Genomic DNA, 17819 nt, shown 5'->3' on the forward strand with positions numbered 1-17819 from the left:
AGCAAGTATGACCCAACAATCAGGACTGACAGGAGTTGGGGTGCAGCACATTCTGGAGGGCACCACCAGCAGAACAAGAACAAATATATCACTAAGTGACTTTAACCCTCTCCTGTCCTCTCCTCTCCGTTTTTGCAGTGAATTGTTTTGTTGTGTCAAAGGAGAGACTTGTGATAGTGGTTAGTGGCTGAGAATTGGAGATTCTGGAGTGATTGCGTGAAAGGTGTGTTTGTAAAAAGGTAAAAGGTAAAGATAAAGGACCCCTGGACGGTTAAGTCCAGCCACAGGCAACTATGGGGTTGTGCCACTCATCTTGCTTTTAGGACGAGGGAGCTGGCGTTTGTCCACAGACAGCTTTCTGGGTCATGTGGCCAGCAGGACTAAACTGCTTCTGGCACAATGGGACACTGTGACAGAAACCAGAGCGCATGGAAATGCCATTTACCTTCCCGCCACAGTGGTACCTATTTATCTACTTGCACTGGTGTGCTTTCAAACTGCTAGGTTGGCAGGAGCTGGGACAGAGCAACAGGAGCTCACTCCGTCGCAGGGATTTGAACTGCCAATCTTCTGATTGGCAAGCCCAAGAGGCTCAGTGATTTAGACCACAGCGCCACCCGCATTTGTGCATACTGGTGGGTGCATGTGACATGTGGGAGTAGAATAGGAAGAGTAAGCACTATACAAGTTCAGTAGATGTAAGGCAGAATTTGGGGTTGACGTGTAGCGCTTTACGAGCCACAATGTGCTTTGCCAAGACGGAGGCTGAAGCAGGAAGGGATCCGTGACTCTAAAGACGTTTCAAAATGCTCTGCTCTGTTGTCAGTTTTTAGGAATGTATTGTTTTGATCACAGTTTTATTTAATATTGCAATGCATTGCATTCTATCCTACTTTCTCAGTTCCGTTGTTGTATATATTTTATTTTGCTATTCTGCAGCCTCCTTAATGGGACTGCCTAAAGTGTATATCAATAAATTAAATAAAGAAATCAAATCATAAACCTAGTGTTATATTGGGTACAACTCTAGGCTCTGTGTGAGCTTCCAACTGCAATCTACTGCTTCTGATCCTGGTTTCCTGCCTTCGAATCTTCTCCACCTGCTTCCCTCTCACCCTTTAACACAACTGTGCTCAAACATACACACACACTCAGGGCCAATATACCCTCACAAGACAGAAACAGAGTCAATGGGTTAAAAGGCCCATGGATCAGAGATACAAAACAGCTGTTTACAAAGGCTCAGGGTGACGGAGGGATGGAAATGCCTGGGTGTTACATACCAATGGATCTTTATTGTATAACATTCTTAACATTCGGTAGCCACCAGGCCTGTTCAGCACAGATTAGGTTAAAAGCTTGTGACGTACCAGAGACTGACCCTGATTTAGATGTGTAATGGAAACCACACCTCCCATTGTGTCTTAATATGCTGGGCCAACCTGGTCCAACAGGTGTGCAGAGATTCCTGAGTGTTGGGTTACTGGGGCTTGCATGAGCCTCACTCCCCAGCCTCTAGTTCCATCATCTTCTATGCCATTATTCATTACACTGCCCATATCATAATGCTGTTACACTAATCTATGGCCGAACGCACTCAGAATACAGGATACAGGTCTGGTCGCCTTGTTTCCAAACAGTTACTGAAGGAAAGGTTCAGAAAAGAAAATCCAAGATGATCAAGGGATTGGGGTGACTCGCTTAGGGGGAAAGGTTATGATACCTGGGACTTTTTAGTTTAGAAAAAAGGCAAGAAGTGGGGGCATGGTAGAGGTGAATAAGATTCACGGGTTGTCCCATGAAGCTGACTGTTGGAAGATTCAGAAGAAAGAGACAGAAGTGCCTCTTCAAACAGGGCAGGGGGCAGCTACACCTACACACACACACACACACACACACACACACCAGGATCCAAGTGCAAAAGGCTGGCCCTTGGACAAGCCGGGTTGTACAATGTGAACACAAGCATTTTGCTTCCGGCTTTCAGTTATGGCTGGTATCCACTGGTAGGGCAGGAGGCCGGGAGGCGAACAGCAGGTGGCGCCAGAGCCAATGAGAGGCTGAGCCAACCAATTCTAGTTTTGCACGCGGCCTCCTCCCTGCTGAGTTCTGAAAGGGCAACATTGAGAAGGAAGGGGGAGGAAGAAGATGGCAAACAAGTGCCCCTCCTTGACTCATAAACAAGAAGGCAGGTGGGATTGGAGCACTCAAGAGTGAGCTTGGTGGGGATGTGCCTTGTTTGCCCCAATGGAGCAGACTCCATTGCTTCCGGGTCGCAGCAACACATACCTTTGGCCTTCTTTCCTCCAAAGCAGCCCGCGTCGTCCTTCTTCTTCTTCTGAGTTCCTCCCAGGCCTCCAAGTTGATTTGCTTCTAGCTCCTGGAATTTGTCCGCTCCTGGGACTTCTTTGTGGACGTGGTAAGAGAGGTTCCTCATGATGCACACACAGTTCTCCACAGACTGCGGCAAGGCGGTTGCCCGAAAAGGGGGGGGGGAGGAGGAAAAACCATCAGACCGGTCAGCAATTATCTTACACCACCGAAGACACGAAAAACAAGCAGACATAGGAAATTGCTTAAAGCAGGTGAGACTATTTGCTCAGCAGGGGCGTAGCGTGGGGGGTGCAGGGGGGGCCCGGACGCACCGGGCGCAACATCTGGGGGGGGGGCGCTCGCACTCACAGCTCTCTGCCCCTACCTGGCTCACTCACTCTCTCTCACTGCAGTGCTGGCTGTGTGAATCCGATCCGAGCCGCCAGGTCGCCGCCCACTGTGGAGGGGAGGGTGCCAGGCGTGTGGTGCGGTGCGGAGAGAGAGAGCAAGGGACTATCTGGGGGAGGGACAGTGCAGCGCGGGGGGGGAATTACTTAGGGGGCGCAAATTACTTGCCTTGCCCCGGGTGCTGACAACCCACGCTACGCCACTGTTGCTCAGTATGGCGTACGCCAGCCGTTTTCCAACCTGGAAAACCTTCCAGAGGTTTTGGGACTGCAACTCCCATCAACCACAGCAAATGTGGAAGGGGCTGATGGGAGTTGTAGTCCAAAACATTGATAGGGCACCAGGTTGTAGAGGGCTGTGCCAGCATGACACAGTCAGTGGCTCTCAGGGAGAAATGGAGCCATTCCCATCCTTTAAAGCCCTAAACGGCCTCGGCCCAGTATACCTGAAGGAGCGTCTCCACCCCCATCGTTCTGCCCGGATGCTGAGGTCCACCGCTGAGGGCCTTCCCGCGGTTCCCTCATTGCGAGAAGCAAAGCTACAGGGAACCAGGCAGAGGGCCTCCTCGGTAGTGGCACCCGCCCTGTGGAACACCCTCCCATCAGATGTCAAAACGATAAACAACTACCTGACATTCAGAAGACATCTTAAGGCAGCCCTGTTCAGGGAAGTTTTTAATGTGTGATATTTTAGTGTATTTTTGGTCTCTGTGGAAGCCGCCCAGAGTGGCTGGGGAAACCCAGCCAGATGGGCGGGATACAAATAATAAATTATTATTATTAAATCTTTTTTCCTTTTTCTTTTTTGCAGGGATGCCGTAAAATGAACCCGGGACCTTATGCGAGAAAAGCAGCTTCACTACAACTGAGTTTTGTTCCTTCCCCTAATGAACAAAACCTCATCAAGGGAAGCCAATTGCAAATTTTTAAGCACCCGTCCCCCCCCTTTTGCTGCAGCTCAGTGATGGAAAACATACATTTTATGCAAGAGGCCCCCTAGGTTCAGTCTGCAGCTAATGAGTCTCTCGGGAGGCAGAAAGGCCACTGCCTCAGACTCCAGAGCAGGGTCATTCATCAGGGGCTTGGCAGGAGTTGAGGAAGAACAAAAAGAGCATCAAAATCCCATAGGGTACCCCCCACACCCGGAAAAGGGCTCCTCCACCCATCCACCCACCCCATTCAACCAAATCTCCGCTGAATGCCCTAGCTGGGAAAAAGAGGGACTCAGCAGAGGCCAATGACCAACAACAGTCGGGGTTTGGACTGTGGCACAACATCTGCTTTGCATGCAGGTGGTCCCAGCCTCAGCCTGCATAGCTCCGTTGGTTAGAGTATGGTGCAGATAATGCCAAGGTTGCAAGTTCAATCCCTGCGTGGGGCAGCTGCATATTTCTGCATTGCAGGGGTGGGCTTGGGCCAGGGTCTCGTACAATTCTATGGTTCTGTGATTCTAATTCCCCCAGCATTGCTCAGCAGGGCTGGGAAAGACTTCTGTATGATACTGCGGAAAGCTGTTACCAGGGGTGAGGGGTGGGGTAGGTACAAGCAGTGCCGGATTTATGTATAAGCTAAACAAGCTATAGCTTAGGGCCCCACTCTCTTGGGGGGGGGGGGGGCAAAAAAAAATCCAAAGGGAAAAAACCTGGATGTACATTTCCAAAATATAAGATAAAAAACAAATAAAATAAAACCTACATACAGCAACAGTGTTTTGTGGTGTGTAGGCTCCTATGAGTAAGTAATGGGCCCTGCCTGCTAGCCTGCTCCCTAAAATATCACTGGTTTGCTCATTTCTATATATAGGGTACCAACATTGGTTTGCATGGCAACATGTGCAAATGGCTTTAGATATCTATTAGGTCCTTAAATGACCATATCACATGTATTCAACACAAAAAACTAAGAATTTGCTGTTGACAAAGGACAGCTGGACAATACAGTGGTACCTCAGGTTAAGAACTTAATTTGTTCTGGAGGTCCGTTCTTATCCTGAAACTATTCTTAACCTGAGGTACCACTTTAGCTAAGGGGGCCTCCCACTGCTGGTGTGCCGCCGGAGCACGATTTCTATTCTCATCCTGAAGCAAAGTTCTTAACCAGGGGTACTATTTCTGGGTTAGCGGAGTCTGTAACCTGAAGCGTCTGTAACCCAAGATACCACTGTATAAAGGGCCCCATTGATTTCAGTAGCTTAGGGCATCACCAAACCTAAATCCGGCCCTGGGTGGAAGCGCCTACCAAACTCCACTGTTTGGGAAGAAAATACATTTATGCCTGTCAACAACAGCTGTCCAGTATTCATCAGTGGTGGCTGGTGCCTATTGGGATGGGTGGGGCGGAAAGCAGGAAGCCCTATAGTAGATTGAGTCATAACCAATGACAGACAGAGCCAACTCTTTCTAGTTTTCATAGAATCATAGAACTGTAGAGCTGAGAGTCATCTAGTCTTGCAATGCAGGAATCTCAATTGAAGCACCTGTAATGTCTCCCTGTTCCTCCCTGCGGAGCTCTACAAGGGCAACATGGAGACTAAGGAGGAGGAATCATAGAATCATAGCATTGTAGTGCTGGAAGGGACCCCAAGGGCAGTTTAGTCTATCCCCCTGCAATGCAGGTACGCCAGCTCAAGAATCCTTGACAGGTGGCCCTCTAACCTCTGCTTAGAGAACCCACCACCTTCCAATATAGCCTGTTCCGCCGTCAAACAGGCTCTTGACGTCAGAAATCTCTTCCTAATGTTTACTCAGAATCTCCTTTCTTGTGATTTGAATCTACTGGATCGGGTCCAGGAGAGGGTAGAAGAAGGGGGAAGCTGATCGCCAGCACACACCCTGGACTGGTTGTAGTAGTAGTAAGTAGTAAGTAAGTAGTAAGTAAGTAGTAAGTAAGTAGTAAGTAAGTAGTAAGTAAGTAGTAAGTAAGTAGTAAGTAAGTAGTAAGTAGTAATATTTATATCCCAGCCACTCTGGGTATAAGAGAATATTAAAAACACAATAAAACATCACACATTAAAAACTTCCCCAAAGAGGGCTGCTTTCAGATGTCTTCTAAAAGTCAGATAGCTGTTTATTTCTTCGACATCTGATGGGAGGGCGTTCCACAGGGCGGGCGCCACCACCGAGAAGGCCCTCTGCCTGGTTCCCTGTAACCTCACTTATCACAGTGAGGGAACCTCCAGAAGGCCCTCGGAGCTGGACCTCAGTGTCAGGGCTGAACGATGGGGGTGGAGACGCTCCTTCAATATGGAGGAAGCCAGTATGTGGGGGCTGGCTGCAGGCAGACAAAGCTAGGTGGGTCAGTGCCCTGATTCCTCCTAAAGGACCAGCTTGCACTGAGATAAATGCTTTCCTGTAGCAGGCCTGGCTGCCTTTTAAGCTTCTGTGAATACAAGCATCTTTCAAGCCAGCAGATGTTCCCAGCTAGACCTCGCCCCCTCACCTTCAATGCATCCTGTACTTCCCCTACATCAAGAAACCCACATTTGCTTAAGCCAAAGCAAGTTTCTAGTCACACCAGCACCAGGGAGCAGAATCACCTTGTTATCTGTGTCTTTCTTGCCCACCGCAGACTGCAGGGCATGAAGGAGGGCGTCTACCAAGCCGTCACATTCCCGGAGCCTCCTGCGCGCTTCCGCTCCATCCGAACTGACGTTCCTGCAAAACGAGAGGTAGGCAAACGTTACAAAGCAAATCTCCACATAGCAAAATTAAGCCAAGCTCCCCGCACCCTCCTGCGTCAATTACAGACATTAAGAACCTAATGATCTTGAATTAACCAAGACGCACACAAAAGATCATCTTGCAAGCCAACAGGGAACCACAGCTTCTGTATTGCATGATAAGTACAGCCTCAGCTTGCAGCTCTGCAACACACCCAGGTGCTCTTGGCAGGGCTGGCCCACCCGTTGGACAAGGTGAGGAAACTGCCTTGAGCAGCAGAAACCGCAGGGGTAGCAGATCCGGCCTCCAGGTGTAGGTCTTCACTCCTTCTCCCTGACGTGTATCTTTACCCCACCCCCCCTTCTCAAAGAAAACCCAAGAGAGAATCTTGAACTGAATGTCAGTGGTGGTTCAGTAAAAGTGACTCGCTGACTTGAGCAAGCTAAATCTAAGAGTAACCCCAGGAAGCTTTCGGGTTTGTTTTCATTTCGGCTGCATTTTAAATGGGAGTATATTTTTAATCCATGTTTTATGTCTGTGCCAACAAGCGTTTTCTTGTATTTGAATTGGCCTGTGGCTGAAAGCCATGAATATTTATTGGATAAGACGCAGCTTCCGATGTTCTCTCCCTGTAAAATTCCAGAGTTCCCCACCTGTCAAAATAAGTATAATAGCAAAAGTGTTTAACAGGTGGTTGTTGCAATGTTAAAGGCAAAAGACCCTCTATATATTGGCACAGCCTTCTCCAGACAGGTGACCTTCAGGTGGGTTGGAATACAATGCCTATCGGCCGGAAGCACCAACGCTTTGCTAGCTGTGCTAGATGGAAGTTGTAGTCCAAACTGTCTGGATGGCACCAGCTTGGGGACGAATACATTAGCAGATAACCTTTTTTCAAAAGAAATAGGCATCTTGTTTTACTTGTTTTGAAAAGGAACCTATAGTTTGGATTATAAACCATAGCCTGAAATTGATGGTGGAAATCCATCATCAATAATAAACAGAAATCCACCACAAAGTTAAGCACACTTATGTACCATGGAGTCTAAGCAGGCATAGGCAAACTTCGGCCCTCCAGATGTTTTGGGTTACATTTCCCATCATCCCTAGCTAACAGGACCACACAACCCCGGCTGCACAGCTGTTTAAATACTGCAAGCCATGTCCCCCGGTCGACCGGATTGGTCGGCCAGGGGCGTGACACGGCTGGGACTCCCTGTGATGCGGGCGGCATTGCCACGCCCCCTGCTGAACATGGGGAGAGCACCTGGCCTGCCTGCGACACCACCCCCCTGGGAAGGGGAGCGGCCCTCTCAGAAGCCAGTTGCACAACTGAACATCAGCACCTGTGCAACTTTGAGGTTCTGCCGACTTGTTTGAGAAAGCTGGGGCAGCGTGGTATGTGTGTGTGTGTGTGTGTGTGTGTGTGTGAAGAGCCTTGTTTCCATTTATTTTTAACACATCTTCAGGGAGCTCCCTGGTTCCTGTGCCAAACAACACAGAGACTGATATGGAAATGTCTTCTAGATATGTAGATCAAAGGAAATAAACCGCAGCGCTGCTTTATATTTCTCTTTAATCTTCCGGCACGGCATGTAGAAAGTCACACTGTGCCGCACAAGGGCCTTAGTGAGCGCTGGAAGATTCCTGAAAAGATCAGGAGGGACATGCTGTTACATCTAGGGCCGGGGTATGTGCTTGCAAGCTCACTTTTGGAGTGCCAATCCTCAAAAACAGAACCACAAGATGGAGATATCAGCCGTTGAGCCGCCATATCCCAGGGCCAACCTCTTCCTTACTTCCGACAAGTGAAATCCAAAGTTTGTTTGGAGCGAACTCCACACAACTGATCCAGCCTCACTCAGTGTCGGTGGGCTCCAAATCCCATCATCCCTGATCATGAAATAGCCATGCAGACTGGGGCTGGCTAGCCCTGCTCTAGCTTATTCCCACATTTTCCGGGAGCGAATGCCACAGTTGAAAAACGCACTGCATAAAGACGTACTTCCTTCAATGCTCAATTTCAGTGGACGATCCTGAGCTCTAAACCAAGCATAGGCAAACTCCGGCCCTCCAAATGTTTGGGACTACAATTCCCATCACCCCTGACCACTGTTAGCTAAGGATGATGGGAATTGTAGTCCCAAACATCTGGAGGGCCAGAGTTTGCCTATGAGCAGTCTTTTGTCCAAGTCCTTCACACCAACCAAGCCAGTCCAACTTGCGACAACGTTAACAGTGCACAGATTCCTGGCGAATAAAGGGTGTCGGGCCACAATGGTTAACTCGCAGTCTCAGCTAGCCATTTCTAATTGAGTGGAGTGTGTTTAAAAACAACAACAACAACTATGTTCTATCCAACATGGCACTCTCCAGATGTTGTCAGACTCCAACTCCCATCAGTCCCAGCCAGCATGGCCAATGGTCAGGGATGATGGGAGTTGTAGTCCAACAACTTTTGAAGGAAACTGTGCCAGCTACCAGAGTGCTACACTAAAATAGGGAACCAGGCCAAGCAATCAATTTTAAAAGTTGAGCCCTTTATGAAATGGAAATTAGGGTCCCGAATACTCTGATGCCACCTTGAAGCTATTGCAGTAATAACAGCTGGAGCTTCATCTTCAAGTACCTTTAAGTAAAAATAGGAGGGTTTGGGGGTGGTTTAGTTAAAGCTCAGAGGGCGACACCACTGCAATGAAAATGAACCACCTGGAGCAACATGTAATTTTTTTTTATTAAAAAAATAAAACCCTTTTATTATACATTTTAATTCTCTTTCATTCTGAAGCGCCCTTCATTTAAGGGAAACTGGGCAGAATTTTAATGAAGAAATGATCAGATTATTTCCCAAAGACAATTCCCGCCTCGCCAATTTCCTGCCACCTATTCCGAACAGAATTTTAAGTGGCTCATTTAGGGCAACTACACTTCTAACAGTGTCCATTTTGCAGGTGTATTAATGCTCCGAGAATGCAAAGATGACACTGTCCTTTTTATTTTCTTACATTAGTAAGCATTAGCATTAATGTACTTTCTGATTGGATGACAAGGAAGAACACAGAGATCAGACTAGCAAAATTTGGCAATGATGCACCGCTCACATCTTATGCCGGACACAAACAGACTTTGCCCAGAGTTGGAGTGGATGGTCCAAACAGTAATCTAAGTTGATCCATTTTATTCGGGGATGAAAAAAGGTTGTAGGGCATGGGACTTTTCAGTTTAGAGAACAGGCGAGCATAAGACAACATGATTTGTTGTTGTTTAGTCGTTTAGTCACGTCCAACTCTTCGTGACCCCGTGGACCAGAGCATGCCAGGCACTCCTGTCTTCCACTGCCTCCCGCAGTTTGGTCAAACTCATGCTGGTAGCTTCGAGAACACTGTCCAACCATCTCGTCCTCTGTTGTCCCCTTCTCCTTGTGCCCTCAATCTTTCCAGCATCAGGGTCTTTTCCAGGGAGTCTTCTCTTCTCATGAGGTAGCCAAAGTATTGGAGCCTTAGCTTCAGGATCTGTCCTTCCAGTGAGCACTCAGGGCTGATTTCCTTCAGAATGGATAGGTTTGATCTTCTTGCAGTCCATGGGACTCTCAAGAGTCTCCTCCAGCACCACAATTCAAAAGCATCAATTCTTCAGCGATCAGCTTTCTTTATGGTCCAGCTCTCACTTCCATACATCATTACTGGGAAAACCATAGCTTTAACTATACGGACCTTTGTTGACAAGGTGATGTCTCTGCTTTTTAAGATGCTGTCTAGGTTTGTCATCACTTTTCTCCCAAGAAGCAGGCGTCTTTTAATTTCATGACTGCTGTCGCCATCTGCAGTGATCATGGAACCCAAGAAAGTAAAATCTCCCACTGCCTCCATTTCTTTCCCTTCTATTTGCCAGGAGGTGATGGGACCAGTAGCCATGATCTTATTTTTTTTAATGTTGAGCTTCAGACCATATTTTGCGCTCTCCTCTTTCACCCTCGTTAAGAGGTTCTTTAATTCCGCCTCACTTTCTGCCATCAAAGTTGTGTCATCTGCATATCTGAGGTTGTTGATATTTCTTCCGGCAATCTTAATTCTGGCTTGGGATTCATCCAGCCCAGCATTTCGCATGATGAATTCTGCATATAAGTTAAATAAGCAGGGAGACAATATACAGCCTTGTCGTACTCCTTTCCCAATTTTGAACCAATCAGTTGTTCCATATCCAATTCTAACTGTAGCTTCTTGTCCCACATAGAGATTTCTCAGGAGACAGATGAGGTGATCAGGCACTCCCATTTCTTTAAGAACTTGCCATAGTTTGCTGTGGTCGACACAGTCAAAGGCTTGTGTGTAGTCAATGAAGCAGAAGTAGATGTCTTTCTGGAACTCTCTAGCTTTCTCCATAATCCAGTGCATGTTTGAAATTTGGTATCTGGTTCCTCTGCCCCTTTGAAATCCAGCTTGCACTTCTGGGAGTTCTCGGTCCACTTACTGCTTAAGCCTGCTTTGTAGAATTTGAAGCATAACTTTGCTAGTGTGTGAAATGAGTGCAATTGTGATAGAACTGTATAAAATTCTGCATGGCATAGTGAGAGTGGGTAGATAAAAGCTTCTCTCCCTCTCTCATAACATTAGAACCCCTGGACATCCAATGACTATGAATATTGGGAGATTCAGGACCAATAAAATAAAGCACTTGCTCATGCAGCACATAAACTATGGAACTCTCTGCCACAAGAGGCAGTGATGGCCACTTACTAGGGTGGCTTTAAAATAGGATTGGGCAAATTCATGGAGCAGAAGGAGACCACAGGAGAGGAGAGTGGTCTTAGGCTCATGCCCTGCTTCCAAGTTTCCTTCTGGTTTGCCATTGCTCCAATTCCCAAAAGCCTTTTATTGTGTTCTTATTTGGGGAGATATTAGAGCCAGTTTGCATTTTAAGTCAAATCCACCTCATTTGCGCTTTCTGAAATGATACGTGAACCAAAAGACAGCCGTCGTTTCGAAATTCACACTTCTAAGAATTTCGCAGGGGAGTTCTCCAGCCACGTCATGTGGACAAAAGTGAGTATAACCAGAGTAACGCTTGCATGCATGTGAAAAAGAACACGCAAGAAAGCACCGTACTAGAAAGCATGGTTTTCAAAAATACGTACACCAGGAGAAATTTGCACTAAAGCACCGGCGAATTTTCGTGAGTGTGTTTTCAATAAATAAATTGCAAGCTGATGTGGAAATATAGAGAGCAGAACCTAAGATAGGAAAAATTAGAAAGTGCAACTGAGAGACCTGATCATCCCTAGACTCAAAACATGGTACAACTTGCTGATAGCGTCTCGCTTACCTGGTTTTAGGAAGGCAGAATGAGGGCTGGGGAAGGGGGCATCACATTTTGGCCTTGATCGCCAGCCTGCTCACGAAGGCAGTGTGCAGCCTGTGGGTTCTCAGTCAAAGTATTATCATGGCCCATTTTGTGTGAAAATTTGGCCTGCCCTGTGCTAGAGCACCTCTGTGTAGAAGAGAATTCTTCAGTTTAGGAGCTGCCACAGATAAGGTCCTCTCCTGGGCCACTGTTCATCACACTTCTGAGGGTGGCAGAACTATCAACAGGCCCCTCTGCAGCTCTTAACATCCAAGAAGGTCAGTTGAGATTGTATAAGAACTAGTTACACACACTCACACACACCATAACTGCTTATCCAAATTGCATCTGGTCCTAGATGAATTTGATTTCACGTAAACTATTTGTGGAATAAGTAAAACCAGATCCATTGTGAGATTAAACGTTCTCTGAAGGATTTTTGAGGTTAAATTTTTTCAAAGAGGGATTATGATCAGTTTACTAACACAGCTGCTTCAGAGGCCATTGCTATGCAGGATATGCTACCAGAAAGTAAATGGATGCGTCACTCAGAATCTAGGAAAGAGCCTTTTGCAATGTCAGAAGCGGAGGACAGTGGCGTGGTGTGGCGAGAAAAAGCTCCAAAGCTCAGGAGGTGATATTTGGTACGGTAGCAGTACACAAGAATGTCCCTGTTTTCAAATGCACCGCTCCAAAGTCTAAGCCCAACACTATGGGCTTATTCAGATGTTGCACTCAACAGAGCATCTCAAAAAACCTGTTTGTGTGAAAGCATGTACACTTGTTGATTTGCACAGCTCAGCTACAGTGTACATCCTTGTGGAACACCACACACGAGCAATTGTACGAGTGCACAGATGCATTGCATGTTTACACAGGTATAAAAAAATTGCACACTCATTTTGAAGGCAAACACACCACCATCGCTGCGGAACAGAGAAAGAATGACCTCCATTCACCCCTCAAGCTCCAACCACCTTGCCAACTTGGAAATGATGTGAAGAGGATTTGTCTGGCTGTTGAAATCTCTGCTTTCCTTAGGAAAACAAAACGGAGGAGCCCTGAGTAAATGTTAAAAGAAAAGTAAATTCCGATCGTTGGAGAAACCCATCCGACGGGGAATGAGTTCTGTTAGCATTGCGGGGAGGGAGAGTTGTGGAAGAGATGTTAGGAATCTCTTCTTGATTTCACGTACGGAGGTAAGGCATCCGGAAAGGCATTCAGGATCAACCATAAGTAATACTTATGGAAGGGCCATACGTAGCTCAGTGGTAGAGCATCTAAGGTCCCGGATTCAATCCCTAGCATCTCCAGGTAGGGCTGGAGCATACTACTAGGGGGTAACAGAGCTGGGGTACTATTAAGGAGAGCAGGACAAGATGTCGTGAGCACTCCCACCTGGTCCAGGTTTGGAGGAAGTTTGTGGAAAGATGCTATGAGTACCACATCTGCCTCAGTGAGTAACCCACCTTTTCATCACAGCTGCCATTGCTCCAGCAAGCTAGGAACTTAGTAAGTTTTCTTACACCGATTCATCAGCTCAGCATTGTCTACACCAGGGATTCTGATCAGGTGCCAGGAGTCCAGTCCCGGGCTTGATAACACACTGAGCGTATTTAATTAAAAAGGATGCTTTATTGTCAAAACAAACAGATAACTCCGGACAGCTTTAGCACAGCCTCCGCCATCATCAATCAAGATGACCCTTCTGAGGACTGCTTCCAGCGTGACCAGAAGCAACTGAACTTTCGCTTCATACGACTTTTGTTTTGCTTCCTGTCTTGCAGCCCGCCCATTCGCCGAGACCTCGGACTGAGTGGGTCAGCCCAGTGGTGTAGCGTGGGGGGTGCAGGGGGGGCCGGCCGCACTGGGCGCAACATCTGGGGGGGGGCGCTCACGCTCGCACTCGCAGCTCTCTGTCCCTACCTGGCTCACTCACTCTCTCTCACTGCAGTGCTGGCTGTGCGAATCCGATCCGAGCCGCCGGGTCGCCGCCCAATGTGGAGGGGAGGGTACCAGGCGTGCGGTGCGGTGCGGAGAGAGAGAGCGAGGGACTATCTGGGGGAGGGACAGTGCAGCGGGGGGGTGCAAATTACTTGCCTTGCCCCGGGTCGCCGCCCACTGTGGAGGGGAGGGTGCCAGGCGTGCGGTGCGGTGCAGAGAGAGAGTGAGGGACTATCTGGGGGAGGGACAGTGCAGCGGGGGGGGCGCAAATTACTTGCCTTGCCCCGGGTTAAGGGGCGCAAATTACTTGCCTTGCCCCGGGTGCTGACAACCCACGCCACGCCACTGGGTCAGCCCCCGCCTCTTCCTCATTCTCTGAGAGGCTGTCTCTTAACTCTTTCCTGCCTGTTCTTGCTTCCGGCAAACTTTGAAGCCTGCTCTCAAGCCATTCCCTTATCAACTGGCATGCCAAGGGGTGGGGGAGTTAGCTCTAGCCGATGCTCATCCTGCACCGCAGTTAACCCTCTCTGTTCCTGGCTGCTTTCTTCAGTTGGCTGCAACCCTTCCCTGGGAGCTGGCTCATTCCTGACGCCAGGGCTGATCTGCTCTGGATAACGCTATAAAAATATTGCTCCCAATGCAATTTCCCATTGGCCACAGATCGCTGCTCTACAGAGCCCCCTGGTGTCACATTTTTACAATGCATTTTTAACGTTGCAACTCACCAGTGTAGATCAGCCCCAGGTTTCCCCATTTGGCCCATGAGGCTGTTTTAGTGAAAACACACCCACTGGCCCCACACTTGACGTGTGCTCCTGCTAGGAAATGGCTGGCATGCCTGAGCCCTGCAAAAGCAGGATTGTACTCTCCACATTATCAGCTGTAATGGTTCTAGGGATTGCTTGTGCGTAAGTTGTCTTTATTCATGGCTAGCTTGCATAGTTGAACCCTTTCTGACAGGACAGCCTCTATCTCGTGGCTGCCTCAGTCGCTGGCAGAATCCGTCAGTGGGCGTTTCTTAAACCGCTTCCAACATAAAAGCTGCTTGACACCCAATCTCCTCCCCCGTTGCCTGCGCGAAAGCTTTTTGCGCAAGGTGGGTGTGGGTAACGGAGCACTTGTCCCCTCCCCGCTTGTCTCCTGCGAAGAGTCCTGGAGCCACCTCTCCGCTTCCTCTATCTCCTCCCCTTCTCCACTGGTGTTACGCTGATTTCCTTCCCCAGCGTATGGGCTATCCCTCCTCCTACTGGGACCCTCTCCACCATCATCCGGGAGCCTTCTCACCTCCTCCTGCTCCAATGGCAGTTCCCTGACATCAGCTGATGCAGCGAACTGGCTAGCCTGTCCAAACCCTTGCAGGAAACAAGATTGAACTTCCCACACCAGCTTTGGCAGGTGGGGTGGGGAAGCACCCATCAGTCACCTGATGTGTTAATATGACGTCAGGTAACTGAGAGATGGGTCATTCCACCCATCTGTCAAAAGTTGAACTGCCAGGGTGGGGGGGAGATAAAGATCTGGCCCACTAGGCCAAAAATACTCCCCATTCTGATTTATCTTGAGGGGCAGCAGATCTCCACGATTTCACTTAGGGAAATGATATACAATGAAGTGAAGAAGAAAAAAATGTTTAAAATAACTTTTGTAAAAAAAAAAACAGCAGAAGCTTTTTTATTAGGAATTCTAGGTACCGACATTTCAAAGGAGCAGAAAAGACTTTCCATGTATGCGACAATAGCTGTGCGGATGTTACTAGCCCAGAGATGTAAAGAAGACAAAGTCCCTATGTCAGGGAACTGCCATCGGAGCAGGAGGAGGTGAGAGGGCTCCCAGATGATGGTGGAGAGGGTCCCAGTAGGAGGAGGAATAGCCCATACGCTGGGGAAGGAAATCAGCATAACACCAGTGGAGAAGGGGAGGAGATAGAGGAAGCGGAGAGGTGGCTCCAGGACTCTTCGCAGGAGACAAGCGGAGAGGGGACTAGTGCTTCTTTGCCCACACCCACCTTGCACAAAAAGCTTTCGCGCAGGCAACGGGGGAGGAGACTGGGCGTCAAGCAGCTTTTATGTTGGAAGCAGTTTAAGAAACGCCCACTGACGGATTCTGCCAGCGACTGAGACAGCCACGGAATAGAGGGCTGTCTAGTCAGAAAGGGTTCAACCATGCAACCTAGCCAGGAGTAAAGGCTACTTACGCACAAGCAATCCCTAGAACCATTACACCCTACCAGAAAGGAATGGAAAATTAAGCTGTTGGGACTATGCCAAAATGGCAAAACTGATTAGAAAGCTCAGGAACAAAGACCAAAACTTCAACAAAGAATGGGAAAAAAATTATAATTTATCTAGGAGACTACTGTAAACAGATGAAAAGATTAGCAGGATTTCAATAACGCTTCACTTGCAATGTAGCAAAATTTATGGATAATATGGAGAGATATAAAATATGGGCGATGAAATAATATGCAGTTGAAAATGTTGACAACAGGACCCATGGAGGAGATGGTGGGAAGTCTGGAGATTCAGAGAAATCACTAAATATGGATGTATATTTGGTATTGTTATAAATTTACACTTGTAAATTCAAATACAAATTATTTCGGGGGAAAGGGAGATACCAAGAATTGAACCTGGAACCTTCTGCATGCACAGAAAATGCTCTGTTACTGGGTGGTACATAACACCAGTCAAGCTGGCAAAAATGTATCATTTGCCCAACAACAAATGCTGGAAATGTAAAGAAACGGAAGGTACCTTCTTTCACCTTTGGTGGACGTGTCCAAGGATTAAGACCTTCTGGGAAATGATATATAATGAAATGAAAAAGGTATTTAAATATACCTTTCTGAAGAAACCAGAGGCTTTTCTCCTGGGCATGGTCAGCCAATTGGTGTTAAAGAAAGATAGAACTTTTTTTATGTACGCCACAACAGCAGCAAGAATACTCATCGCAAAGTATTGGAAGACACAAGAGCTACCCACCCGGGAAGAATGGCAGATGAAGCTGATGGACTATATGGAAATGGCGGAAATGACTGGCAGAATCCGAGACCAGGGAGAAGAGTCGATGGAGGAAGATTGGAAAAAATTTAAAGTATATTTACAGAAATATTGCAAAATTAATAAATGTTAGAAGAATATTGGAATGAAGTTACATGGTTTTAGCAGAAGTGTTATTAAGAACTATATGAATATTAACTGTGAATGTGCCAAAGTGGAAAATTTAAAGTTAAATTGTGTTAGGATAAATTATAGAACAAAAATTGAAGAAGAGGGAAAGGACTTATTGAACCAGCAAATTTGAACCAGAATACAAAAAAGGGAGGTGCGAGGAAGTCGAGGAAATAAGCAAATGAAAGATATAGATATGAAACTTGGATGTGTGTTTAAATATTCTTGTTTTGTTTTTGTTGTATTGTTGCATTGTATCTTTTTTATTGTTGATGTATTGTCTGTTGAATTTATGTATTGCTTTTCTTTATCTTTTTTCTTTTTATAATTATAAAACATCTAATAAATATTATTATTTTTTTAAAAATGCTCTGTTACTGAACGATGGCCCTTCCGCTTTGATCCAGATGATCAAAAGTCCTTAGATGAGCCTAATCAATTGGGCCCATCACCATCATTAAAAATCCCTTGCTATGGACTCCTTTAATTTGACTGCGGAAAACACAGTGGGTTGTTGAGTGTCCTCTGCAAAGAAGATTCTCAGTATGCTTATATTAACTCTACCTCCTGCCCTGGCACATTTGCTAAAATCCTCAGCTGCAGCCCTGCAGTCTCTTCTTATTAAAGTTGCCGACTTGAAGCCTGCCCAAGGTGACCCATAAACATTAAAGAACATCACCAGGCATGGTCTGAATTTTATTTGGGGCATTTCCATGATGTGGCAAAAAGACCCCCCGCCGGTGAGCGCCACCATCTGCGCATTAACTCGATTTAAACGAAAAAGCCTTCTCCCCTTAATGCTAGCGGAGAGGGAGAAGGAAGGCGTTTTCGCTGAATAGCAAAGCAGTCTGAATTCTGACGCGGAGGAAGCAGATCAAGTAATAGCAGGCAGGGGAGCAAGAAGGTGTCTGGGCAATGGGGGGAAAAGGACCCTGGAACAAAGCGGGAGTGCAGGAGGTTCAGTGAAAAGGCACTTAATAAGAAAT

At 47.1% G+C, this 17819-nt stretch overlaps 1 protein-coding gene across 41 annotated transcripts in view; it reads right to left on the bottom strand.

The window, feature by feature from the left end:
- ARVCF (ARVCF delta catenin family member) overlaps nucleotides 1–17819 on the bottom strand; it is a 595583-nt gene that overhangs the window by 87711 nt on the left and 490053 nt on the right. For all 41 annotated transcript variants that reach the window (XM_083418215.1, XM_083418211.1, XM_083418185.1 and 38 more), the window contains 2 exons: nucleotides 6256–6373; nucleotides 2290–2461 (listed from right to left, as the gene is read on the bottom strand). In XM_083418215.1, coding sequence (XP_083274341.1) covers nucleotides 2290–2461; nucleotides 6256–6373 — 290 coding nt within the window. The remainder of the gene's footprint in view (nucleotides 1–2289; nucleotides 2462–6255; nucleotides 6374–17819) is intronic.

This window comes from Podarcis tiliguerta, assembly GCF_965153285.1.
Source record: "Podarcis tiliguerta genome assembly, chromosome: 16".
Taxonomy (NCBI): Eukaryota; Metazoa; Chordata; class Lepidosauria; order Squamata; family Lacertidae; genus Podarcis; species Podarcis tiliguerta.